This window comes from Catharus ustulatus, chromosome 7 (assembly GCF_009819885.2).
Source record: "Catharus ustulatus isolate bCatUst1 chromosome 7, bCatUst1.pri.v2, whole genome shotgun sequence".
NCBI lineage: Eukaryota > Metazoa > Chordata > Aves > Passeriformes > Turdidae > Catharus > Catharus ustulatus.
Window position 1 is genome coordinate 3350936 of NC_046227.1, and position 27379 is coordinate 3378314.

At 41.0% G+C, this 27379-nt stretch overlaps 1 protein-coding gene across 4 annotated transcripts in view; it reads right to left on the bottom strand.

Annotated features, from left to right (window-relative positions):
• SPAG16 (sperm associated antigen 16) overlaps positions 1 to 27379 on the bottom strand; it is a 365904-nt gene that overhangs the window by 135012 nt on the left and 203513 nt on the right. For all 4 annotated transcript variants that reach the window (XM_033064223.2, XM_033064222.2, XM_033064225.1 and 1 more), the window contains one exon: positions 14010 to 14136. In XM_033064223.2, the coding sequence (XP_032920114.1) occupies positions 14010 to 14136 (127 nt within the window). The remainder of the gene's footprint in view (positions 1 to 14009; positions 14137 to 27379) is intronic.

Sequence of the window (27379 nt, forward strand, 5' to 3'; positions counted from 1 at the left end):
TTCTTTTCCTTAAGCTCTTTTATGCCCTGTTTTTCTCTTGACACCACTGCTTACTTTGCTTTCCCATCGATCTCTCTTCCTACTTATTTTTCATTTATCCTTGATTTTATCTTTCTATCATCTTTCTCTCTCTTAACCTACACCATCCATAGTTATCTGGGAGTGAAGTAGAACATGATCTATCCACTCTACACTGTCATCTTCCCTCTTGTTCCATCCCAGATCCCTCTCAAAAATGGGACAGTAACAGAGCAAGGTCTACCTAATTGATATTGTCTTGAAGTCATCACTTAGATGACTCTGCCTGCTTTTGGTCATGGCATTGTGTGGGGCTTGGCACAGTGGGATCCATGCAATAAGGAACAATTCTGGTCATGGAATGGGACACCCCTCCCTTGTGGGACACTTCTCATCAGGGCAGGAATTTTGTCAGGGCCACCATGGGTGCAGCCAGAAGGAATCAGAACACACTGCTACTCCAGAGCTGGGAACTTCCTGATCACCCAGCTCTGATTTTACTCACATGCTTTTCCTCATGATTTAATTCACATCCTGTTATTAACAGAAGTGTTGTCAACAAGAATTGACAATGTGGGTAATAGACCTCTTCTAACAATAAACCTGGTCAGCAAACAGGTCACTTTAAATAAATCAGCTGACACGAATTTGGTAAAATAATATCAGCAGTGCTGAAAAATACCTTTTATACAGCTAAGGCTTACTGAATCAAATAACTTTCTTTTCTAAAATATTAATCAGTTAAGATTCCAGTATAGAAAACAGATCAAAATTGTCAAAGGGGAATATCCAAAATTCTGTGGACACCACAGTCTGCTTTTGGAGAACAGAGGTTTCCTTCATGAATTGCTACACATAAAGTTTTAAGCTGCTGACTTTTCCTGCTAATGCCAATCATTATAACCATGCAGACAGCAGGACACAGCTCAGGGGAGGTTCAAGTGCCTCAGTGCCCCATTTCACACTCCTGATACAAGATATGAGATCCAAGTTCTATTCCCACCTCTATTTTAGGATAAAATTGTTGACAGAACCAGTTCTAGCCAGACATCCCTGGGCTGCCCAGGCCATGCTCTCCCCACCTCAGAAATCCTTCCTGGGCATCTGCACTGAGCCCTCCCTGCTCCCCCCTGGGGATGAAAAATTTTTCCACTGGGATGCCACCCAGCATGTGAGAGAAGCTTGCAAAATAAAGATGTTTCCACAGAAATAATTGGATCAATCAGGCTTTTATGATGAAATTCTCTTCCATCAGATAATACTCTAACCATGTTAAGAGTGATTGTGTGTTTAGGTCTGTAACATAGCCTCTGCAATTATTTGGAAAACTATACTGTGTTTACTGTATCGATTCAACTATTGAAAGTCTTGAGATTGCCACGAAATATTTCTATTTATTATGCCATTTCTGAAGTTGAATATTGCTGAAAATAAATAGCAGGCAATTATTTTAATACCCTCTTACTGCACATTACTTATGAAGATTGTTCTAAACTGCTAAAGACAGAACCAATTTATCTAAACAGAGTTATTTAACACCAGTATGGATTAACTTTATATAGTCAGGCAGGCAGAAACTATGGAACTCTTTCCTTTCCTGGCCTTAAATTAAGGAAAAGAGGGTTGCTCCAGAATAAGTCAAAACATTGACCTTTATAAAAGAAATATCTCTTCCATCAAAATCTCTGCTACTTTGGTGATGCTTATAGAGCAGTTTGGTGCTATTCAGGAAGTTCATATTTTATACATATATAATATAAGCACCATTTGCTATCCATCTTACCTGTACCTAAAGAATTGTTCATTTCCTCTAAGCTCATATACACAAGGGAAGAAGATTAACATAAATGGAAAACAATTTTTTGTGGCTTTTTTTTGGTCTGTGAATGCTGGCAGAAAGCCACTGTTTTCCAAATCTATAATTTTATGCCCCTGTGTTCAGCAGATGTTTATCTAAATCATTTAAATCTGTCTTTTCTCTTTTAGACACATTTAGTATTAAGGAATGATCCCTGAGTAACAGCATACATTAAAAGTTAATTAAGAAGAAGTTAAAGAAGAAAGAATTACTTTTTTCATACCCCCAGAAGACATTTATTTCATTTTGGCAGGGTAAAAAATGAGAAAATGTGGAGTAAGGTGTGAGAACTGGCGACACATATTTTTGGGGAAAAGCTTTATTATCCATTTCCTTCCATGCTAATTAGGAAATGCAATCCACTTGCTAATGCTGAGTGAGTAAGAAATGTAAATTGCTCCATTAATTTGTTTAATAACAAAACTCTCAAAAGTGGTAAGTCAGACAGCAGATGGGGGCTGTCACCACAAGCCCAGCCCAGTTTTGAACATTACAGCAGTACACACAACTTACTACCTTCTTAGTTAGCATCAATGCCAAGTAACATCTTTATTGTTTTAAATTTAATGCTGATATTTACTCCTGACTACTCAATAGTGTTTCTGGGGTAGAAAAATGTATCTAGAAAAGGTGTGCAGCCCCCATCTGCTGTCTGAGGTTTGTGGCAGTTGTTTAACTCTCCTTTACAGCAAGTCACACTCCACTGGAAACACCAGGGTCCAAATTAAAAGGAGTATGTGCATTTTCCTCCAGAAAAAGAGTACTTTTTAGATTTAAAAAAAAAGTAAAAAAGAATTCTCTGCAAATTCATAGCAGTTCTTGCAAACTCAATTTTCTAGATTAGGAAAAGAAAGGTTTTACAGGGACCCAATTTCACCAAAAAAAATCTGCCCCTAAACCAAAATGATTCAAATATGTTTTTTCCCAGAATAAAAGTGCTCAACTCTTTTTTTCCCCTCGCAGTATCTTGCATTGCCTATCCCACTTCCTATGAGCTTGAATTTTTACAAACTCCAATTACACTCATACAACTGACACTTATTTATACTTCAACTGGGTCAAATAAATTCTACCTGAGATTCAAACTCAACTTTCCATCTCAACCAGTAAAACCAGTTGCATGGCAGCACTGGATGGAGATAGGAAGTGGGACAGCTTTGCCACAGGTCCTGACCATTCCTGCAATTTCCTCAGTTTTTGCTCAAGCAACTCTTTATTGCTTTTGCACAAATCTCATATAAACCAGGAGAGATTTAAATCAAAACTTGGCCTTGGCACATTTGTACCAACATCCAGCACTGAGTTTCCTTTTCCTTTTCCTTTTCTTTCATTTGTTCCCAGTGCAGAACTGGGCCATTGATGCTGGACCACTGTCACCAGCATGGGAAGATCACAGACAAAAGCTTTGTCACTGAATGTCACTGAACTGCTGAATTCTGCTTCTTGCCCACCAGCTTTGTCCCAGTGCTTCCAATCCAAATGTGATGTCTTATTTCTGAAAGATTATTGCTTCTCTAGAAAACCTTTTCTGAGGGGAAAGAAACAATCAGCTGAGTAAGGGACTGGCATGTAAAATACTATCATTTGCAAAACACTGGCCTGAAACCCCCTTGGAGGCAGAGAAGCTGGGCTTGAGCCACAGAAGAGGGAAAACAGGAATGCCATAATCACATATTTATTTTTAGAGGAAATGAGAAGCTAAATAAACTGTAAAACCAGTCTTTACCAGTAAATCCTTTCTGTCCTGAAAACCATGCTGAGCAGAGTGGGAACTGCCAGTTCCCAGGGGATCAACTGGTGGGACCTTTTTGGCAGTGCCTCATCCTGCCTGTGTTGGTGCCAGGACACTTTGAGTCCTGGAACAATTAATTTTAGTAGTGCCACAGTGAGCCACTGCCAGAAATCTGAACTTGAGAGACAATGATGTTGCTGCTGAAGATGGTTTTTTTTCTCTAAGTCTGAAATCACCCCACAATCAACATGGGCTTTGGGACTGCTCTCCTGAAAAGAAGCTCACAGACCTCAGCCTGCCAGGAAAGCAGGACACAAAACATCCAAACCTAACATTTATGAGAGGATTAGTGCACTCACAGTTGGAGTTGTCATGGGATAGTGTGGGACAACAGGATTTATGGCAGGGATGAGCAATTGCATGCTGACTGCCTTGATAAATGTGTGTCTTTGAGGTGTGTCTAATTATTCCAAGCAAATAAAGGAGATGCCAGTATACACAGGAGGAGAAAACACTCTGAGGAAATTCTGTGAGCAGTCCCAGGGCACTCAGAGGAGAAGCCTGTCATCAGCTGAAGAGCCTGGCAAATGTCACAGTGCAAGAAAACCTGGCTGTCAACTGCAGTGCCACAGCAAAGTCACAGCTCTGACTGGAACCCTGTGAACACTGTCTCCTTGATGGGAAACTCCAGATGGGCCCAGTGATGCAGACAGATGCCTTCCCATGGCCTTACATACATTTCAGCATGCAATTAGCAGTGGATTCTTTGCTGCTGAGTGAGGGACAGGAACCAGAAGGGACAGTTCTCCACAGAGTCACTTCTGGCTCTGACAGTGCCATGACACCACCCCATGATCTAAGTGAAATCCCACAAGGATTGTCTCCTGGAGCACTCTGAAACACAGCTCTACAACACAAATGCTCCCTGTTGGCTCTCCTCTCCAGCCCCCATGCCAGTGTCTCCCAATCCACACTGTACTACACCTGAAGCTCCTTCTCAGCACCTCTGTCATATTCTTTGTTCCACCTCCACCATTTTAGCAGTCAGGTCTGCCTCTCATTTATACCAAATTAATCCTTTCTACAGAACAACCTAAAAACACAAGTGGAGAAAAAGATTCCAGAAAGAGAGAAGTGAATATGTTGTATTTTAGAATATCAGGTGAAATATCTTGATTCTCCCTGGAGGGATATTCCATGATCTGTAGGTTGTTAGTACAGCACACTGACAGTGCAAGACTCTCACTTTTAAAGGTGCTTTTTCCCATGCCCAGCACTGCAGCCCAAAGGTGAAAGGGGAGATGGAAGAGAGGTGAAATGATATGGTGGAGTGATATACAAATCCCTGGGGCTGTGAAGAAGACAAGAAGCACCTCCTCAGTTCCATATCTGCATTGCAATGGACCAACCACACTTAACATAAAACATCCTCAACTACTAATCATGCTTCTGAATGTGGCACAAGAATTCAGCTGTACCAAAGGGCTGCATTTTGGCCTTGGACTGTAGCATGTGAACAACACCCTGTGCTGCTGCCTTCAGGGTGTCAGAGCACAGAACTCTCTAACACCTGGGAGTGCCTGGCAGCTCCCATACATCCAAAATTCCATCCTCTGGGCAATGTTTGGAGTGTGAATTCCTACTGCAAACCTTCACCATCCATCAGTGCTCCATGGGGTGTTTACCCAAAACCAATTTGGCAGCCTACAGCTTTTCCTGCAAAGCCAGGGCCCTCAGCTACTCTGCACACAACAAAATTGACTGCTTAAGCTTTCTTGAAGCAGCAAGAAAATATTTTTATGCAAATATCTTACAAGGTCAGAAATTCCATTTGTCTGAACACAACATAACTGAAGTCATCCCCAAGTTCTGCCTGCTTTTCAGTTCAAGCCATTTCCCAGGCACTATCTGGTTGCTCTTAGGAAAAGGACCTGAAGTCCAAAGCAGCCACCCCCTGAGGCTGTGGGGAGCCAGAATGGGAATAAATGCATCCACAAGCAGCTAAAAGGGAGTAAATTATACAAACATCTCAAGTCATCAGCAATATTTTGATTCAGTTTTTACCAAACTGAAAACCTAGTAATTAAAAATGTATTACTTACTGCACATTATTGTTAGAAGAAAGGGAATTGATTTGTAAGGTTTGGAGGTTTTTTGGGTTTTAATAGATCTTTTTGAGAATGTGTAGCCACAGTCAGCATGGTGTTTAACTTCACAGACTAACAAGTATATCTTGCTCTCTTATGGCCTGAACTGCACAGGAATTCCATCACCCCTCTTCCCTCCCCCCCACCTCATCAAGAAGAGGATTTGGTTCAGAGCAGATGAATAGAAGTGGAATCCAACTGCAGCCAGCACAACAATCACTATCCAACAGTGTTAAGTGGTCTTTTTGAGATTTTTCTGGCAAGCACCTTCATGCTCCCCTCCCTGCTACCTTTCACACCTGTAAAAATCCATGGACCAACCTGACTGGCATCTAAACCCTTACTTCTCTTACCTTTAAAAATAATAATAAAAATAAATGCTCAGTGTAGCACAAAGCATTGTTTATGACATTAAATAATAACATAACAGTTCCAATGAAATTTTGTGCTATTTGGCTGAATTTTCTGGTTTCTGCCCTGGGCTCTCAGCTATCCAGGGTTTTCTATCTCCTACTGCACTTCACACACCAGGAAGAGACATGCTAATAATATCACCTAAGTAAATTCAGCCATTATTTTAAATTAATTTAGGTATTGTGTGGTCAGTGGTCATCTGGTAGACACATTATTACACACATGCACACACCAAATCGCTTTTTTGCTAATGACTCATTTGTTTTACTCCTGCCTGTTTCAAAAAAGCGATTAAGTTGAAAATGACCTTTTGAAGATTGTACTTGTGGACCAATCTTTTCATTTTTAATTACTTACTTTGGTTTAATTGTTACATTAGGAACTATTAAGAAAGCAGCCAGCTTCATAATCAATAATTTAATTAGAGTTTTAGCACCAAGAAGTCAATGCAAATGTTATTCTGTAGCCAGGCCTTTCCCAAAGCCTTTGAAAGAACTTTGCTCCCATTTTGTTTCAAAGTGACATTGGTGACACAGAAATCAAACTCAATCCTGCTGCAATACATTCTGGATGGACACAGGAGTTGGTGAGAAGTTCAGATTCAGGTCAGTCTGCATCCTGCCCAGGCAGGAGCACAACCTGCTTCCCTCATTTCCTCATTTTCATTTCACCCCATGCTCCCCTAGACCCTGTGCCAGGAGCCTCACAGTGTTTACTGGAAACCATGGCCAGACTTCTAGTATGTTAAATTTATCTATTTATACCTCTCTAATTATTACTAATATTCAAAGACAAGTAGCAAGTGAAAACAGATGAAATCTGCCTCAATGGGTGGTGAATCAATGCCCCCCTTCACTCCACTGCTTCTCTCTGCCTGCCCTTGCAAATTTGCAACCCACCAGTGCAAGGAGCTGCCAGTGCAGTGGGAATTGCAGGGCCTGCTGCCTGCAATGGAGGTGTCTCTCACTGGTGACTCCAGACCTGTGGATCACATCTCTCCACACTGCCTTGCCCAGCAGCAGCTCTCTGGCTGAATGCTGGGAACACATCCCCACCACCCATCCTGGGGATCCAGGGAAGCAGCACAGGGATGAGAGGGAGCCTTGAACCACAGCAGAAGCTTTGCTAGAAGGCACTGAGCCCTGCAGGGCTGCAGCAGTGGAGGCAATCCATGCCCTGGGAGCTTTGGGAGCGTGGCAGCAAACAGGCATTCCAGGCTATTCCTTGCTAGGGATGGATCACAGGGCTGCTCCAGCCCTGGGAAAGGCAGTGATGGGAGGAAAGAGCCAGCACTTGCTCCAAGACACCACCAAGTCTTGCTCTGGAGGGTGCAGACTTTGGAGGAAACTCCTGCAGAGCCCCTGGAGAAACCATGAGTGCACAGAAAGAAAAGCATCCAGCTGCAGAGGATCCTGGGGCTCTTGGAACTGGCTCACCAGAGAATGGGCATGGCCCCAAGGCTGCCAAAGCTCAAGGAGAATTTGGACAATGCTCTCAGGGACAGGGTGGGATTGCTGGGGATGGTGCTGTGCAGGGCCAGGAGTTGGACTGGATGGTCCTTGTGGGTCCCTTCCAGCTCAGCAGATTCTGGGATTCTCCAGCATGGATATCATGATGGAAAGTGGTACTTTAATCTAACCTCACTGCCATTTATACATGTCACATGAATTGCAAGTCAAGCTGGAGATCTAAGCTTTAACACACAGAACTGTCTTGCCCTCTCAGAGACTTCTCCTTGAAATTAAAAATGAAGTTTTTCTATGTTTTGGGGAAAAGGCAATGGAAGATAACTCATTAATGGGCTGAATTCCCACTGGCAACAGGATTCTGATATCCATTGGACAGATCTGGGCATATCAGTGAGCAGGAAGAGCTAAATAAAACAATGATAACCTCTTAAGGGCCACTAATTCACCTGCAGCTTCAGAATCATGGAATCATTTAGGTTGGAAAAGCCCTTTAAGATCATCAAGTCCAACTGCTGAGCTCTGCAGAACAACCTGTCTAATTCTAAAAGGTTTAGTCTGATTTAAACCTAGTTTAACAGGGAAAAAAAGCCTTTGGGATCAGCTGATGAAACAGCTTGTTAAACTGTTGATTTAATGGTTTGATTTGGAAGACAAGACAAAGGAGATCAAGTCCAAGGGAAAGACAGCTCCAGTGTGAGGGGGATGCTGGGGACAGCAGCCACACACAGTCTGAAAGGCAGTGTCCTTCAAAGTGAAGGTTTTCCTGCCTCTCAGGAAGAAAAAAAACCCACAACAAAACAAAAACATTAGATATTTTCTTGCTTGCATCTGGGTCAACTGATCCAAATTGCAGTTACATGTTCATTATTTGAAATATTTTATTGCAGTTTGCCTTTTCCACTGAAGTTGTTTTGCTATAAAGTCAGAATGTAGCATTTTTAAGAACTACATTGACCAAATAAAGCTTTTTTTGCCCAATTGTTTTTCAGTATTAGAAAGCAATCTTGACTTTTTTCCTCAGCCACACTTTTGGTTTTTAAAAAATTGGCACTAAGTCTCTAGGAAAGCACCCCAAACAGATTTAGCCCAAACCTTTCTGAGTTTTGCTTTTGTCTTTTGTGATACTGCTTCTGGGAGAAAACATAATCTATATTCAGAACTATTTGTTCTTGATTTCATATTTCACTGTGACTCAAATTCCTTTTCACATTAAGACAGAGAGTTTTAAAATATGAACCCATTATTTACAAATGCACAGAATCAGGAGCACAGAATTTGTTACACTTCATGCCAGGAACTGGACTTACCCTTGCACATCCCTTATTTACAGCAACATAATTCAATTGCACTGGGAGATGTGGAGTTTGCATGGAAGAGCTCTTTGTCTCCAATAGTGACAACTTCAATCTTTGACCTACTTTTGAAGAGGATTGATTTGGACCTTAAACTGCCTGTCAAAGGTTTTTTAAATGACCCATCCTGTCTATCCACTCAGCTTGTGAATTCATTCCTCAGGAGTTCAAAAGGGTTCAAATAAAACTGACAAATCCAATACTCTGAGGAGTTTCTGACTGATAATTTTGTGTCTAAGGTGTTTACCTGGGGATAAATCAACTGGAATAGGCTAAAAATTACAAAGACAACCAGATTGCTTCTCAAAATCACTCCCCTTTGGCTGCTTAATGCTTCTTTCATACACCTGATCCTTAAATACTTTGTCACTTTTCCTGAATTTGCCTTGTGAATTCCAAAGGGACACAGTCAAAGAACCCCTCCACCACAGATAGGCAGAATCCCTGCAAGGATCTGGGTGTTCCCACATGCTTTAAGTCTACTGACAAAAAGATTCTGACAAAATCCACATTGAAAAGCAAAACAAGCCAATTTATATTTCACTGGGAAAAAAAATCAAACTACAATAGGATATGTAAGGGAATTACTAATTTAGAAATTTCTAAATAGTGATAAAATAAACACTGGAAAATAAGTGGTCTAAAAGATAATTTCATTATAAGAAAATAAATTAAAAATGTTATCTACGAAAATTATAAGTTTGGAACAAATTCCCTGAATTTAACCAAAAGTTTACCAGCTTTGAGCTGCAAGAGGAACCACAGCAAGGCTGTCCCAGGCCAGAGACATGCCAGGGTGGGAGAGGATGGGCTGCACTGTGAAGGAGAAAAATGCAAGGTTGCAGCTTAGATCAGCATCCTTGTAATTATTCTGCATCCATATGCAACACACAAGCAGCCAAGTGCTCATCATTAAAATGCTGCAGCACAGCTGGAAACCTCAGCCAACAGCTCAGAAACTGCCCTGTGCATGGATTTATTTATTCTCTGGTAGGACATGGAGTGAAAAGCCCTTAGAGAAGGCCACTGTCCCCAAATGACCCCTGTGCCTTCAGGCAGAACCCTTTTACAAAGGAAAAAATGTAAAGGAGCACCCCCAGATTCTTGGGGTTACTCTGCTATCTCTTGGCATGCACAGATGGATCATTCTGGGACAGATCATGAAAAGCCAAGGCAGAACAGAGCAGGTAGAACATGGATTGTAACACTCAGAACATGGTGCTGGGGCTGCTGAGTGTTACCTGGTGGGACTCTCATGTGGCTTTCCCTCAGACCTAGTTGGGAACTACACCAAAGCCAGCTGATGTTTAGGAGCCTTTAACTCACCATGATGAGCACAGTCTGGAGCACAGAAGCTGTGGATTATTAACAACTACTTCTCTAAAAAGGGTTGTGCCTAAGAACCTCTTTGATCCCGCGCCACATTTGAAGACAGAACACTGCCCTACAGAAATCCCCAGCCTCTTCCTCTTTTCTCTGCCTATTCCCAATGAATTCCTCTGGGTGTGGTGCAGCCCCCAACCCTGCTGCATGAAGTGTGCTGCACCACACTGTCCTGGGTTTGGGAAGCAACCTTTGAATGGGGTGAGAGAAGTGGAAAAAAAAAAGTTAAAACAGTTAAAAACTGTTTCTTTATAAAGTTAGCCCAGGACACACACTCAGGAGCCATTCCCAGGGGCTGAGAGATGCAGTTTTTCCCCAGTCATGCACAGGTATCCTGCAGGAGCCTGAAAGAAGGCTCTGCCTGAATTCCCACTTGGGGAAGGGGAACTGCAGGAGTCTCAGAGGAGGAAAATGGCCAGAGCCAGGTTTTTACTGGGAGCTTCTTACTGTTGTTCAGGCAGGATTTTGGGGAATTTAATTCTTTATTTTTTTCCCTTTTTTTTCCTTTCTTTTTCCTATGAGATTGGTACCTGCATTATTCATCAAGGACCACACTATCTTGGAGCCTTGAAGCTTCTAACTTTGGATTTTGCTGTTCAGCCCACAAATTACTGACAAGGACACAATTTGAAGTGCAGAGCCAGAACTGGCATCTGGTCACTGTTCTGCTGAGCTGCCTTACCCATCTTTGACCCAAAAAGGAAAAAGTTGAATCCTTGATGCCTTCCTCCCTGAATGTCAGAGGTATTAGTCTGGTAGTGGGGTGGGAATGGGATCCTTTTATTTGTGTTATGCATCAATCTTCTGCAAATGGAATGGAGAAAAAACAGGTCTCATCTCACATCACTGAGCTGTACTGCATAAATAAATATATCCTGGATAAGTAAAATACTAAATTTGAATATCAGTGAGCAGTAGAGACCAAAATGGACACTAATTATCAAACAATATCTCAAATGCTTGTTATTTCACAAAATCAAATAGAAATAGAGCACTGTATGACTGTGACTTTTTACACAGCTCTGCACGTGCTGGACTTTGTGCACAAGAACAGCATCACTGACCTGAATGGGCCTGTCCTGCTAAGGATGCACAGAATTCTTCCAAATCCTTGTTGGACACATTCCTCAGGGCATTAGTACTGAAAGCTGCCTTTTAAAATACAGACTCTCTACAATGTTTTCAAAAATGAAATATCCAGTTATAGAACTTGACATTTCAAAAATCAGAAAGCAGATGAGATAGTTACTAAATCAATAAGTTTCGAACAGGTAGAATGAAAAATGCATTTTTTTTCCTTCCCTTCTATTTAATTATTTAAGTGTATAAATATTTGGTATCTCATCTGTCTGAAAAAAGAGCAGAGGTTCAAGCTTGGCTGAAATGGTGTAGAGACAAATGTGAGCACCCCCAAGAAACAGCTCCTGAGGCTGTGGGAGATGCAGAGAGGCAGGAATTAACCCAGGCAGGAGAACTTTTGCACCTCTCCCATTAATCACTGGACACACTTTGCAATTCATGAGTGGAGATGCTTCTCCTGATGTGTCAGCGAGGAATGGCTCTGGTGAAAAGCCAAAACACACTTGTCTTTCTATGGAACTGGCACAAAGAGGAATAAATCCTGCAGCTTATCTTGGCACCACAGCCATCAACTTCACTGGCAAGAAACTCCCACCAGAGAATGCAGCCTGGGTCTCCACATGTGATGAACTGCATGTCTGGCACAGCACGAGTGTGGTTCCTGCCCAAATCCAGCACCAAAGCCGTAACTCTCCCTCGCTGTTTGGAAAGAGCCACAAGTGCAATTCGTCTTTCTCTGTTCTCACTTTCCTATAGGCAACACATCCCTTGGTTTAAAACTAGAGTCTATGTGATGAAGAATTTTTTTTTTAATCACTGGATGGATCTTTCTGTTATCCAGAAAAAAAAAAGAAGAAAAAGTAGCACCTCATGTTTCCAAAATCTGCAGGCTGCATTAGAGTTCCAGCTCAGTAATTACAGAGATTTATGTTCCCTCCTTCCCCAAATCCAGCTCACTGTCCATTCAACTTACACTGCTCTGATTTACAGCTCTCTGTGTCCATTATCTTTAATAATGAAGAGCTGACTGCTCTTGATGACTGAAGAGCAAGATTTGATTAGCAACAGGAATCTGATTTATGAGAAAACAAACCCAAGCGTGGTTTTCATGTTTCACTGAAAGGATCTTAAATGTACTCCTTAATGCTAATTGATCTCAGAGAGGTGAGAGAATATTCTATTCCCAATTAATGGGACAAAATAATTCATGCTCTTTCTGGAGGGAACATTTAATATCATTCAGCATTTAGAGGGAGGTGGCATCTTCACAGGGATTTCACCACCTCAAGTGAGGTTTCATTGTGGGCATTTATCCCAAACCTGCAAGATTTCCCACTAGACATGGAAAAAATTCAACAGCATAAATACATAGCAAAATGCCATATACAACATTTTCTTTTCACAAAAGATCTTTCCTATCTTATCAAAATTACTCAAAACTGAAAAACAATATTGGTGAGCAAATATAGAGGTTTTTTCCTTATGTTTGTCAAAGGAAAACTCCTTGATGACTCTGTTAATTTGCCATGAGCAGGAGATTACTGAGATATTTGCAAGATAAAGTTCCTTGCAGGATTTATTGAAAACAAAACAAAGCAGAAATCTATTTTTTCCATTAAGCATTTCACTTTTGTTTGTATTTCAGTAATTTTTTTCCTCTTTTTGAATTATTCATATTTGGATATCAAATATTCCTACAAACCAATGCATTTAGGAATAATGAGTCTTGACTAGCTTCATTTTAACTCTTTGTGCTTTCTGACCAGGATTATTAATATTATGAAATGACCTTTTATTCAGTCTGTTTCTATGATCCATAAATAGAAATTGCCTAATGAGCTTCTCAAATATTCCGCTGTCATTTCCATGGCAGTTTTTCCTATCTGGGGTTTGTAAAGCTCTGATGACAACACCATTTAATCCACAGCAACAGCTCTGCCTGCTTCCTCTCAAATCCCTTCCGTGAATACAACCTTCTCCATTCCAGGCTGGAGTCTTGTACCTTTACCCTGTCTGAGCAATGCAGAGTGACTGCAACACCAACTGAAGGAATAATTTGAGAACTTCAAAAGTTGCTGCATACCACAGAAACAGCCATCATTATTAGATTTTCTGATGAAAGAGGAAAAAAATTCTTTTTGCCTTGTTCTCATGTTCTACTTGAAGAGGATTTGCATATATGGTTTGCAAAGCAGCAGGGACAAATAAATTCTCCAGTGTACTCAATCCATTTTTACCTATTCCAAAGAAGAGGGAGGAGAACAAAGGAAGGGATGCAGAGTTTCTGCCACTACCTGCAGAGATTTAATATGGAGAAAAAATGCATGTTCCATGAGGAATCAGCAGAGCTCTAGAGGAGGGGAGGCAGATCCCTTCTAGAGGAAATGTTATATGGTGACATTTTTGGTCAGAAGATAACAAGTGTGTTAGTGAACGTTTCACTGGCACATCACCCTCACTTTCTATCATGATTTCACACCCTCATTTCATTTTTCTCATGTCACACATGTCACTACTTTGCCTGAATTCAGGAAAGACAAGGCAAAGCCTGCTTACTGTTCTGACATCCCAGAGGGACAAGGTCTTGTCAGCAGAGCTGGTGAGGGCCGTGCTGGAGAAGGGCAGGAACTCGATGCTGTTCACGGAGTCCTCGTGGCCACGCAGGGTGTATCTGCACCTCTCACTGCAAGAGAAGGAAACAGCAATGCAGCAGCCTCCCCTCAGGGCAATATGAACAACAGACAACTTTAGGTGAATGAAGAACACATTTCATGCATCTCCCCAGCTACTCTCTGGAAAAATGAACATTGACAGCAATTTCCCACCTGAACACTGCACCACAGTTACAAAACCCAACCCATTGGTGTTTGCTTCCCAGTAATGAAGGCTAGAGCAGGAAGGTACAAAGAAATGAGAAGTGGGGTTTAAAAGATTAATTCCTAAGGAGGAACAATGAAAGCACCACTTTGTGTTCCCTGGGTGCATCCTCCAAAACCTTGCTGATGCAGAACTAAAAGGGAACATGGATGAAAAGGTAGGACAGAGACAGCACCATTTCCTTTTCATAGACATCTAATTTCATTTTTTTTCCAAAGGGTCTGAGAGATCTATTGGACTGTGCCCCTGAAGAAAGCCAGTGAGTGCTGGCAACTCAGTTTTCCTCCCAAGGTCTGCACAAAGAGAAAGCAAGTGATGCCTGGGAGCTCTTTATGAGGGTAAAATCTTGTTCCTGTGGACACCCAAAATGCCTTTTCCCTGAAGGAGAGGTCTCTGGCTAGGGATGAACCACACCAGTGTCCATTGTAAGATCCAAGTTCTTAAAGCAGAGGAGAGAGAACAGAGGCGCACCCCAAGAATCGAGGTGTTCATCATGATCTAGCAGCTCAGATGGAATCACCTGTGAAGAGGTTCTAGAAGTTCTCTCAGGGAAGACACCAGCCACTGCACCTTCTCCCAGCTGAGCAGTGGGGAGTAACACCCTAGAGCTTTATGGGCTGCCTTTCTCACCTCTTTGCTTTGTTTTCTTGGAATGAGTTAAATTTCTGAGACAACACTGCTGGTCCTTCTCAGCTGAGGGGATGGACCTGAGACAGACAGGAAACTTTTCCCATTGTAGGAGACTGGACACAGCCATGATGACACTGCTGTGGAGAACCAGTTCTCTCACCAAACAGCCTGACCTTGGCTCTATAGCTGGGATCTTGTGAAAGCTTTTAGGGTTTTGCTTTGCCTTCTGTGTACACACCAGAGCAGAACATTCCTCAAACTGGAGCCAAGAAGAGAAGGAAGAGCCCAAGGATGCCCCATCCAGATAATACAGAAGGTGACAGACAAATCTGGGATTACTTAAACTCAGCAGAAGTTTAACTCCTTCAGAAGCGTATCAAGATGGGGGAATGATTGAAATAATCCAAGATCTGTCACTCATTATTAAACAAGGGCATCACTCCATGAGTTCTTTAGATATATGTAGAACTGAAATATGCAGTATTTGTATTGTTATATCCTGTGAAAACACACAGGTAGGGGAGCATACAGTAGAAAAAAACAATCAGTGTAAACTCAGAAGCAGTTCTATCCTCTTTTGTTCAGCTGAGTCAAAAATAGTATGAAAAAATAAAAGCCAACAACTCATCATAAATTACTGCAGCTTTCAGCAAGAGCTCAGAATTTTATTCCCTGCTCATGTGATTCTGACAGTAGAAACACACCTCCCTGGAGCTGGCTGCTGAATATATCACTGGGGCTTGCAAATTAGATTACTGGGTGGCTCTTAGCAGAGAAATTTCTTACAATATTTATTAAGGAAGCTGTCAGCAGGGGGGAATTAAAGATGTGATTTTTCTTCTTTTTTTTTTTTTTCCCCCTGCCTGTACGTCCCCAGAAGACTCTCAGAGCTCTTGCTGGTTCTGTACCAGCAGCACAGGAGTTTCTGCAGTGAGGGGCAGGCCAGGGGAGCTGCAAGGTGGGGATGGACACTCCCTGAGCACTGATCTAACACAGGGACTCACACCTGTCACAGCTTTTCCATTTGCCATTTGGAATGATATCCTGTGCTGAACACCAAGCCTGTCCCCACAAAGGCAGAGCAGAAGGGAGATAAGTAGCTTCTGAGCAGAAATATTACCCAGGAAATAGATTTCAAAGAAATATTAGATTCCACTGGTATCATTTTACAGAATCTATGTTTTTCTATGATAGATAATACATTACACCACCCAGTGTTACCTGTTATATAGCCTACATGTGTTATTTTGTCACAAGGATTTGTTTTAAACTAGACATAAAGTGTTTGGCTGTTAGAACTCGGTGCACAAGATATCTGATATTCATGATCACTTGATATATGACAGTAAAATAACTTCCATAAAATAATTCTTTTGTCTCACAGTCTCATGGCAATGTTTCACACCACAAACATTCCTTTTCCATCTCAGACCTTACACTTCTATTTGTGCTTAGGTATGTCATTTTTTAAAGGTGCCCAATCATTTCCAGCTTGCATGTCCCAATGTAAAGGCTCTGAGCTGCTGAACAGTTTCTGACAATAAAAAAATCCTGCTGCATTTTTTTTAATGGGCACTTTGCATTTTTGAAAACACAGACAGCTTTCCATACCACAGTGTGAGAGTGGTTCCATTGGGAGAAAGGGGATATTTTCCTATAATAAGAGGGTGGGGTGTGTCTATGCCCTCTTCAAAGGCTGGGGAAGAACAATGTCTTCAACCTACTTGACTGGGCTTAGGGAAAAAGAACACAGGAAAAGGAAGGTAGGCAAAGGAAGAAAAAGATATTTTGTTTGTCAGGCACTGATGTAAGATCTGGACCATCCCAGGCAGCCAGGCTGCAAGAACAGGCTTGTGAGAGATTAATTATGTGCCAAAGCAGGAAGGCCCATTCAGAATCCCTTAGCAAGGTGAAAATGGACTGAAGTGATGGACCATGACAGCAGCAGAAGGGAAGGAAATGATTTGCACTTTTCCATCAGGAACACAAACACCCAGCCCTGATGCAGCCTCTCTCCTTCCCAGTTCCCTGTCACTGCACATTGATGAGCTCTGGCTCTCGAGATCTCATTTACCACTCTGATAACTGACTGACTGAATATTTCTGAGAACCTTTTCCCAATGCTACATGAAATAAATTCATCTTTCCTTCCAGCTGAGACATCATTTCAGCAAGATTGTTTTGTACCAGCTATCTTCTGGTCAGAAAGGGCAACAATTTATCTAGATGCTCTTTTTCCACAAAAAAAGAGAAGTTGATATGAAGGGTAGAGCATCACCCTGTTTTTTTCATGGAAGCTCATGTTTCTGTCCAATAGTGCAAGTTTATCTACATTAGAATAAATCAGTAGCTACATCCAGTGAGCATTTTTCTCATTGTGAACAGAGCCTTCATGGATAAAAGCCTCACAAGCTCTGAATATCATCATTCAGAAGACAGAGGGGATCATGTATGAACAGCAGGTTAGACACTTGCACAATCTTGATGCCTCAAGAGGTTCTCAATAAATGATGCCACAAGAGAAATGCTGTTCAGTGGCTCAGTATTTTGCAGACTGCATGCTAAACCTCATTCAGACACCACTCCAACCTTCATCCTTTCCCTGTGTTTGTACAGGACTAATTATCCTCAGTGTTTTCTTTTTCTCTGCAGTCAATTCCTCTCCCTTAAAGCCAGGTGAGGTAATGATGTCCATCAATAAATCAGCCTTCATTCTACCTCACCAGGTGTGGATGTTTCCTAAGAGTTTCAAACAAACAGAGACAGATACTAATGCAGAAGCACATCTATGCCAGGAATGTTGGCTTCAATTAACCATACCAATATTGACATCATTAGCTCAACGATTGGGAAGATTTCATTTTTAGAGACTTCTCTTTTGAAAATCACATTCTGGAGTGGTTCATTCCAATTCCAAAAGGCTTTCAGTAAAACTGCATTGAAAACAGAAGATATGAAAGATTTCCACTTATATGAGACTTCAGTGAATATTCCCAGGCTCTGCACAAATGTAAAACAGCAGCCAAAAAATGCACCAGTCAGATATTCTATGGACTGTGCAGTAATTGAAAGGGAATACAGGTGGTGGGTACATTTCTCTTGCCTTGAATACTTTCCCAGTAAAACTCAGGAAGAACAAAGCAGTGCCCAGCCTGCCCTGACTGCAGACAAACCACAGCCACAAGGCAGACAACACGTGGCCAATCCTGCTACTTAAGTGTTAAAAAAAAAAAAATCCCATACATGCTGGCAATCCTATAGAATTGGGATTTTTTTGCTCCCTTTCTTGGCTTTTTTTTTTTTTTTTTAAAGCATGTGGTTTCTATGTTCAGCTCTAGTTGGAAAAATTGGGGGAGTGGAGGCTGGAACATTTCAGTGAGTACTTACTGAGTCATCATTACTTATTTTATTTCTGTGCCTTATTGAATCTCAGTCCTAGCAAGGTAATTAAAACTACCTATACAGCCAATCGAAATTAATGAGATTTTGAGCTTCTTCTTTGGAGTCAGTGCCTCTCCCATGCACCATTTCCATGCCTTCAGAGGAATTCATTAAATAAAGAATTCCCAAACAGCAACTCCTAAACTGTACTTTCTTCCCCCAAAACCACTGTCTCAAATCATCCCATGGAGCATGGAGTGTCTACTGAGAAACATTCTTCTGTGTGAGCTGCAATCACTCAACAAAAAGAAAAATAAAAAATAAATTTTCAGGGTAAGCTACACCAGAAAGTCACCTGCTGTGAAGGTGGACACAGCATTTCTGAGGAAGATTAGTAAAGACACACCACAAACAGCCTCCAGTGCTCCTACTGGGCTGTAATTGTCACAGTCCAAAGGAGAATCTTTTTAACAAAGCCTAATCCTATCACTTGCTCATTGTATGGCTCTATCACCAAAATGTGTTTAAATCTGGCATAGAACTTTCCCAGCCAAGATCAATGGCCAAGGATAGCAAATGGGCTGGCTTGAGACATTAAAATGCCAGCTTGGTTTATACTGTTATAAATGCATCCTATCGTGTATTTACATTTTATGACCTCTATTTTATTTCTAGGTAGCTTCACATATGACACATCCAATTATTCATGTCAAGGATGTAAAACTACCAGTATTTCAGTAAAAAGTGCCTGCCATCATTTATGACAGTGATATTTTTTTTTACCCATTATTTCACTAAATGTAACACATTTTCTGAGACATTGACATGTGAGGACACTTACTCAAGAAAGTACATTTGTCTCTGAAAAGATACATGACAGTGTGATGCCGTCAATATGAAACACTTTGTTCAATTATTACTTCTGCTTAATAAAATGGAGCTCTCTTCCAATTGTGAACATTCATTTTTGCCCTCTCTCAAACCAGGGTTTGACACTTGGAAAATGCAGTGCTAAAGGAGATGCTACTGCAGCTGCTGAGACAATGAAAACATTTCAGTATTTAGAAACATTTAGAAGGAAAATACAAATTTAATCCTTCTCTGTGTAATTTATTTTCATATTTAGCACCTGTGGAACGGTTTAATCTCTGTGATCTGAGTGCTCTGCAAAACAAGGAGCAATCCCCTGATTTAAACAAAGCTCTGAGTCAGGGTTTCCCTGTCAGTTTGCAGAGCTACTCATGCATTTCTCAATCTGGTGAAATCTGGTGTCAGATAATTTTACTTTTTGCCCTTTTTAAGTTCCCACTGAGCAGAGGCAGAACGAAGTGTTAAACCCTGCTGTCATCACTGCCACCTGGGGCTGAACCACACAGCTCTGTGAGCAGTCCCAGTCCTGCTGGAAGCAGCACCAGCTCTGCCTCTGATGGCAGGAGGAGCAGGATGAGATCCAGGTCTGTCACCACAGGAGCCTGACAGCTCACACTTTGCTCTGGTGCACACTAAATTGAGCATGTAAAAGGAAAGTGATCTCTGAAGAGGGATGGACTTCACTGGTAAGTGCAAGGATGTGATTTTCCCCCTTCCTCTGTCCTTGTCTTCCTCCTTCTGTCAAAAGCAAAGCAAAAGCTTCCCAACTAGGAAGTCTTAGCCAAGCAAAACACGATATGAATGTTTTATTAGTGTTTTCTAGGTATGCAAACAAACATTCCTCATCTGACTCAGCACTTTTGTAAGTGCTGTAAAATCCTGTAACATCCTTTTCTCAGCCCTCCTTGTACTGCTAAAACACAGAGCTGCTGAACTGGATCCAATTGTGTCCTTCCACGGACAGGACACAAGTCAACGTCAACAGCGACATTTTTGACTTCTTGGTAAGTTTTGAAAGGCTGCAGCAGTTTCTTTTTGAGAGTGCAGATTCCTCTCTGAGATCAAGCAAGGCTCTTTTTCCCTCCCTTTCCAGGAGCTGAACTTCAGCTTTCCTTTAACACCAGTTTGTAAAGACTCAACTCCTGCTGAAAACTGTAATAAAAGCCACCAGGATTTAGCAGCTGAAGAGATTCCACCTGCTGCAATAGGGAACTGCAGTGCCAGCCCTGTCCTGGTGTAAGGAGCACCCTGGGCTTTGTGCTCTCACAAATTTGTCTCACACTTATTGGGAGCCCCACTTTTGGCAGAACACCAAGAGAAGGCTGAAGGGCAGTGCCTGAACATGATGGTCCTTAAATGTGGGTCTTGTTTGATGAGGCTGTGAGCACATTGAGTGCTCCCAGCCCAGTCTCACACACTTTGGGGTTCACCCTTAGGAGCACCTCAGGAGGGTTAAAGCCTTCCCAAAGCAAGTCCCATAAACTTGTGTAATCCTTCCCACTCCAAACATTCCTCTCCTACCCCTGAGACATTCATGTGCTGTTAACAAGATACTCTGTCAACTGCAACACCCAAACAGGACAGCAAAGCTCTATTGTGTTGGAAATTCATTTCATCTCCAGGGACCTTGCCTCCTTACATATTTTGCTGTTCTAAAAATTACTTTGTCCCATTTCTATGGCTTGAAAGAGCCTCTTTGGCAAATAATACACAGAAAGGGAAAATTGAATGTACCTGAGAACAAAAAAAAAAAAATACAAAAAAGCACATGAGAGGCAGAAAAAGAGGGCAATGCATTACATTAAATGGAGTCTGATAGCTTGAACTTCAGATTCAGTGAGGTCTAATAGCGAGGGACATTTGGCAAAATTCCCCTAATAAATTTATAATTAACCAGCAGAAAGCAATGCTCCAGTCAGATTTCTATTCTGCAGTGAAATTAGATAACAGCCAAATAATCACAGTCCTTGAAAGAGAGTGCTGTGAATGCAGGAGAAAAAGGTTGCAAAACTCCATGCCTTACCTTTGGGATTAAAATGCTTATTTGCCTCAATTCCTGGTAATCTATATAACACAGTATGTATTACTGGAAAAGTAGCCAATTACAACACTGTATTTATTTTTCTGGCAGAGCTCTACTGTGTGTATTTAAGTAGAAACTCTGTGTTTATTGAGCATGGGGAAACTTCCACTACCAGGCAGAATCTGATCAGCGCACAAAGACGCAGCACTGAGTTAAAAAATACTCTCAGACAAAAAAGCACAAAGTTTTGAGGACACCACTGGCTGCTGTGGTGCTGGACACAGGCCTGGCTGCCTGATGCCAGCCTGGGAAATAAGAAGAACCTTATTTTTTACCACATTTCTGTATCAAGTGCACATAGATAGTGGTAGGGTGGGCTTTACAGAACAAAGACTTTCCCTGGTGCCATGGTTGGTTAGAACTCTGGCACAAACAGACAAAATAGAAATAGAATCAATTACCTTTTGGTGCTTGATTGATTCCAACACTACTCAAACTCAGGATCTATTTTGATAAACATTGAGAATACTAAATATGATTTGCAATAGTTTTGTATGTTTTTGTGAGTGAAAAGCCCAAGTTACTGAATTAATAATATTCTACTTAGGCTTTCATTAGAAGGCATGAAAACTTTGCCAATAATCTATCTCCTTTTGTATTGGCTTGAAACATGAATAATGAATCTGCTCATTATTACACTGAAGATTTAGTCTCTTAAAAGTCTCACATTTCTTTGAACAAATGAAGTGTTCTATGATTAGTCTTATTATTTGTATTATTTTCTGATTCCAGATGAGATGAAGGGGTTTTGGTGTGAAGCTTTAATTTTTTACAGGAAAGATAAAAGAGTAAGACATAAAATCTCTACTTAAGAATGGTTTATGGTCTTTTTTAAAGATTGTAATATATTTTTCAGTCCCTTTTACTGTGTAGGCTTGGCTGTAGCTCATCAAGGTATCTTTAAAATCTCACTGCTCAACATCTGATTGTTGGCAGCACAGGGCACATTTCAGCTCATGGCAACAGCTGTTGCAAAAGCTCACTTTCCACTGAAACTGGGCTTCAAATCAATTCTGCTAACTTATTTCAGCAACTTCAGTTCAAACAGGGGGCTGTTACTTACAATCTAAATTTTTCAGCAGTGAGATGCATTTTTATATGTTTCAAATTTGGATTATGTTTCCTTTGACAAGGATTATACTTCCCCAGGATTAGAGTTAGGTCAACAAATATGACTTTGAAAATCATGGGACAGAAGAAGATTTAGGCTTTTATATCCAAAATGTAGATCTTAAGTGCCCTTTTCATCAGCCAGGTCAAAACAGACCAAGTCACTTACAAGGTTTTGCTTGAAAATGTGTGTAACAAAGTGATGCCAGGGAAGATCTAAAATAATCCTGACTTCATTAGTAATTCTCAGCCCAGCTGTCAGTCAGAAATGATGCATTTGTTACCAGGACTGTAATGGGAACATTCTGGGCATTCCCAGAACATCTGTAACACACCAGTGGGATTTGGTCCCACACTGGTACCCACTCCCAGCACGATGCAGGAGCACACAGCCTCCATTCCATATTTCAAAATCCAGGTTTAGTTCTTTCCTCTGCCACTGGAAAATCAACACCCCCGTATCAAACCATCCATTTGTGGCTTCTAACATGTCCATCAAGCCTGTCTGCATGCAGTAAATAAATGCCACCAGCCAAAGGAAAAGCTTTGTGCAGCTCACTGCTCCCAGCACTCAGAATGAGAGGATCTGAAGCAGTTCCCTCCAGGGTCAGCTCTTGTATTTCACAGAGATGGAATAAAATGTAGTTTCAGTCCTTCAGCCAGGAACTAGAACACAAAGTCCTCCTCCTTGGAAACGCCTGTGCCTCCCTTGCAACATACAGAAAGCAGAGCCACCTGGCCCAGAACTGCAAACCTCAGCCCAGGAGCAAGGTACACTCAGGTTCAGAAAGGTACATGGTGATTCTTAGATTATTTTTTGACTCTTACCCTTGCTCAGCACTTTCTGCCAATCAAGTTTCCTCAGGGGATTTTTTTGTTGGACAGGTGAAGACAGGAGCATCAGAAATCATTTACTGAACACCAGAGCCTTGTTTCATGAAACAATTTTCTCCTCCCTCCCCCTCCAGGCTCAGGGGTACTAGCTAATCAGATCAGCACAGGCTCAGTAATAATGAAATAGCTGTACCCATTTAAGCAGACATTAAAGAGAGCAGGACAAGGAGTGTGTTTGCTGCTCAGCAATTCTGCCACTGAGTAAGCAAAGCCTGTCCCCTGTGACAGTGGGTTCTCCTCAATTACCACATCAGCTAAAACAGCACTGAGCTCACAGCCTGCTCCACACTCCCTATGAAGCTGCCATGATCTTATTGTTTGTGTCTTCTTTTTTGTTGTTTTTTATTAAAAATATTTACTGCCTTTTCAAGCTAACCCTGAACAAATAAATGCAGATGTCTCAATCCCTCCTTGCTTTTGAAAGACAACATCATGTATGTGTTTTGATGGATCACTGTCAAGTGATTTCATTTTTTGTGTCTGCATATTAAGGCTTATGTGAGAACTATTTGAACAGGTTATTTTACAGTTTTAGGCTTTGCTGTTCAAATAAAATATTGTGGAGAAGATGAGCCATCTGCACTCCACATTCAGATCCCTTTTATGGTGCATTCCAACCACCCTGAAGAATTTGTTATTTCTTTCATTCTCTTCGTTGTCACAATTTATTTCACTCTTCTACACAATCATGTTAGTAAATAAAGAATATAGCATTATATGCACAACTACTGACTGGTGAGACATAACACAGAAAATAACAAATGGGACAATGAAAAACAAAATTTGAAATATATTTACACCACAAGACCAGATAAACTTATTATGCTGGAACACACATTTTCTTTGTGAGGCTGATCTGATCTATTTCTTCTGAAAACTCACAAACAATGTAAGAAATAATGGTTTTTAACAAGAATTTAAGTCTGTAACAGTGGATAACAGCACACTTTTAAAAAATGCCACTCCTGTAAAACTAAAGCCTAAAATACCTTGCCAAAGCCTGTAAGCTCTATCATGTCATATTCTCTATAAATTTACATATTTAGGATGAGATTTCCAAACTGCTGGACAAGGCAGAGTCTGAAATTCCTACAGCTGTTGGGTGCCCAAATAATGGGATTTTCCCACATGCCAATGTGGCTGCAGCAACATATTTTCAATCAAGCCCTCTTTGAAAGATCCAGCTCTGTGTATGGAATGAAGTTTAGGGTGGAGCAGCTGCTGAAGGAGAACTTTGTTCTGTGCTGTCACCAGAATCAGGGAGCAGCTGATGAGAAGAACAAGAAGTGCCTCTCAGGCTTCTTTTTGCTGGGAGTTGCATTAAATTGAATGATGGATGGATGGATGACCCAGGGCTGCACCAGCACAAAATTCTTGCCTTTCTTCAAAAAAACCCAAAAAACCAACCACTGTTGGAAAACTACCAACAAAAGGGAAAAACTGAAACAAGAACTATACAGTAGGCCAGCAGAATAAATCTAGAGAACTCAACTACATCCACACAGTTGCAATAAAACTGACTCAAATTAGCTTTCAGACCTCAAATAAACAACCAAATCCAGGAAATCCCAAAAAAACCCCAAAACAAACCAAAACTCCACCATTATTTTACCTCAGGATCCATTTGCTGGTCTAGTTTATAGTGATGAAATTCTATACAGGATAGAGAAAGCAGTACTGGCACATCATAATTTAATTTCACTACCTTTTAAATTTTTTTATTATTAATTTAGTATTCTTAAATTTATTTTAATACATTTATTTTATGTCTTTAATCCCAACTCATGTGCATAAAAAACACTGTGACTCTTGTTGGACGTTAGCTTATTTTCCTCCACATTTTAAATTTACTGAGACTTCTTTAGACCTATTAAACAAGCAAATTCTTTTTGAAAAGAGTACAACAAGGCTGAGATGCAATAAATATAAGCACTTCAATATTTAAGTGAGGAAAATGAATTTCAGTGTGCTTTCAAATTGGTTTTCTTCAGTGCAGAGTTTCCTTATTTGTCCAAATAAAATGGATTTGACTGGGTGGCAGCTTTAAGGAGTTATGCAGCACTATTGAGTGGCTTTGTGAACTTGGGAAGGCATTATGAATAATGGATTTGCTGTGCTCCTGGACATGGAGCCACAACAAAAACAGTGTCATTGGAGGTTCTCTAACAAGCATCTGCTGGAGTGAAGAATAAAGAGCCTGATCCCACCCATGGAAGCTACAGGTGCAGAATGTTTGCTCAGAGCAGTGACTGAACACAGAATGGGAAGGGCTGAACTCCCAGGGATGCCTCCCACCACTTTGATCTGCTACTTCCTCACCATTTTTAGATGATGAACCACCCCTGGTCTCCCCAAACAGAGCTGGAAGAGGGCTGGATTTCCCTTTGCCAACAGCTGGAGGAAGGAAAAGATTAGCTTGAAACACAAGCACAAAATAGAAGAGTAATGATTTAGTCTCCTTTCCTGGATGTGAACGGTTTGGTTTATATTCCTTCTTGTTACAACCTTCCCTGCTAACAGCATGATTTGATATCAATATAATTACACCTGTCCAATCCCAGTGTGCACCTAAAATAAGTGTCATTGCATGAGAAGAGTATCCACTGTTCTGCAGGGAATGAAAGGCCTTTGCAAGTCATTACTAAAATCTTCATCTGCACATAGCAAGCTCAGTTTACAATTGTTGAAGGTGCTGCATATGTAATCAAAGCACTGTCAAGCCATGACTGATAACCTGATATGGATCACTTAGAAGGCTGACACACTCAGAATTAGGTTTTCATCAACCCACAGAGCCAGCTGCTAACTTCACACCTAGTCCTGCAGTGTCCCCAAACCCTCATTTCAATCCAACCTTCCAAAGGCAGCTAAGATCTGTATTACTATGAAACAAGCCCTGATATTTAAAAAAAAAAATCTAAAAAGGGCTTTTAAAGGAGTAGAACATAACTGCAGAAGATCACACAGAGTATTTTTGCTTTTTTCTCTGAATTTCAGAGCAGGGGTATGAGTTTAACTACAGTTATGTTCCCAGTGTGCAGCAAACCCCTGTGCCCTTCATGCCACAGAAATATTCCATGACCGTCTGCTCTGTATTAAATAATTCACAAATTTTGTTGACATTTTACTGCACCCTCCATATTAAGATTCCATTATCTAGAATGTTTGTGTTGGTGACAGAAATATGCTTGAAAGAGACACTAAAATACAAAGAAATTCATTGGGTTTGCATCAAGTGGATAATTCCAATACATATTTAATAGGTTTCCCATAGACATAGACGCCTTTGCAGGCTCTGAGTTCAGTAAATAGATGCATAAAAATTGTCTTGCAGATGGTGAACTGACTCCTAGCTGGGAAGGATATTGGTCAGCCTAGAACAAGATCATTGTGTGATGATGTGTCTCAATTCACATCAGAAAAACTACAAATATCGAAGTGCAGAAGGGAAATTTTCACCTCCATCGAGGCAAAGCCCCCGTTATTTTCCTGGGAAGTGTCAGAGTATTCATGTCTGCTGTATTCACAGGCTCAGCCACTTGGATCATGTGGGAACAGAGCTCCCAGCTCTCAGCCTGCTGGAGGATTTGGAGATGTGTCTCACAGAATAACCCACACAGGGCACCAAAGAAGCTCTGTTCCTTCTGTGAGGTCTGACCACTTAGGGATGTGTAAAGAGTGAGGCCAGAAATGAGCCCCAAGTTTCTGAAAAACGCCACAGAGAAAAGAAATCACTAGTGGGCTGGAAACAGTATTTTTAGGAAGTACAAACACAATTCAGTGTCTTCCAACATCAAAGATCCAGGGCACTTTTTTGGTATGCAAGAATTAATTGTGAAAGGACTAAGATGTGACTTGTGTTCATTTTCATGAGGCTAATCAAAGACAAACAGAGTTTGCTCTAACAGGAAGCACAACTGGAGTTCCAGCATTTGGGAGGGAAAATAATCTTGTGTAACATATGAACCCTTAAAAGAAAACAATAAAAAGGAAGAAAAATAAAACCTAAAAGCATCACACACAGACATGTCTGAAGACTGCCTGGAGCCAGAGGACAAGAATTCAAAAAATTACAAGAGGA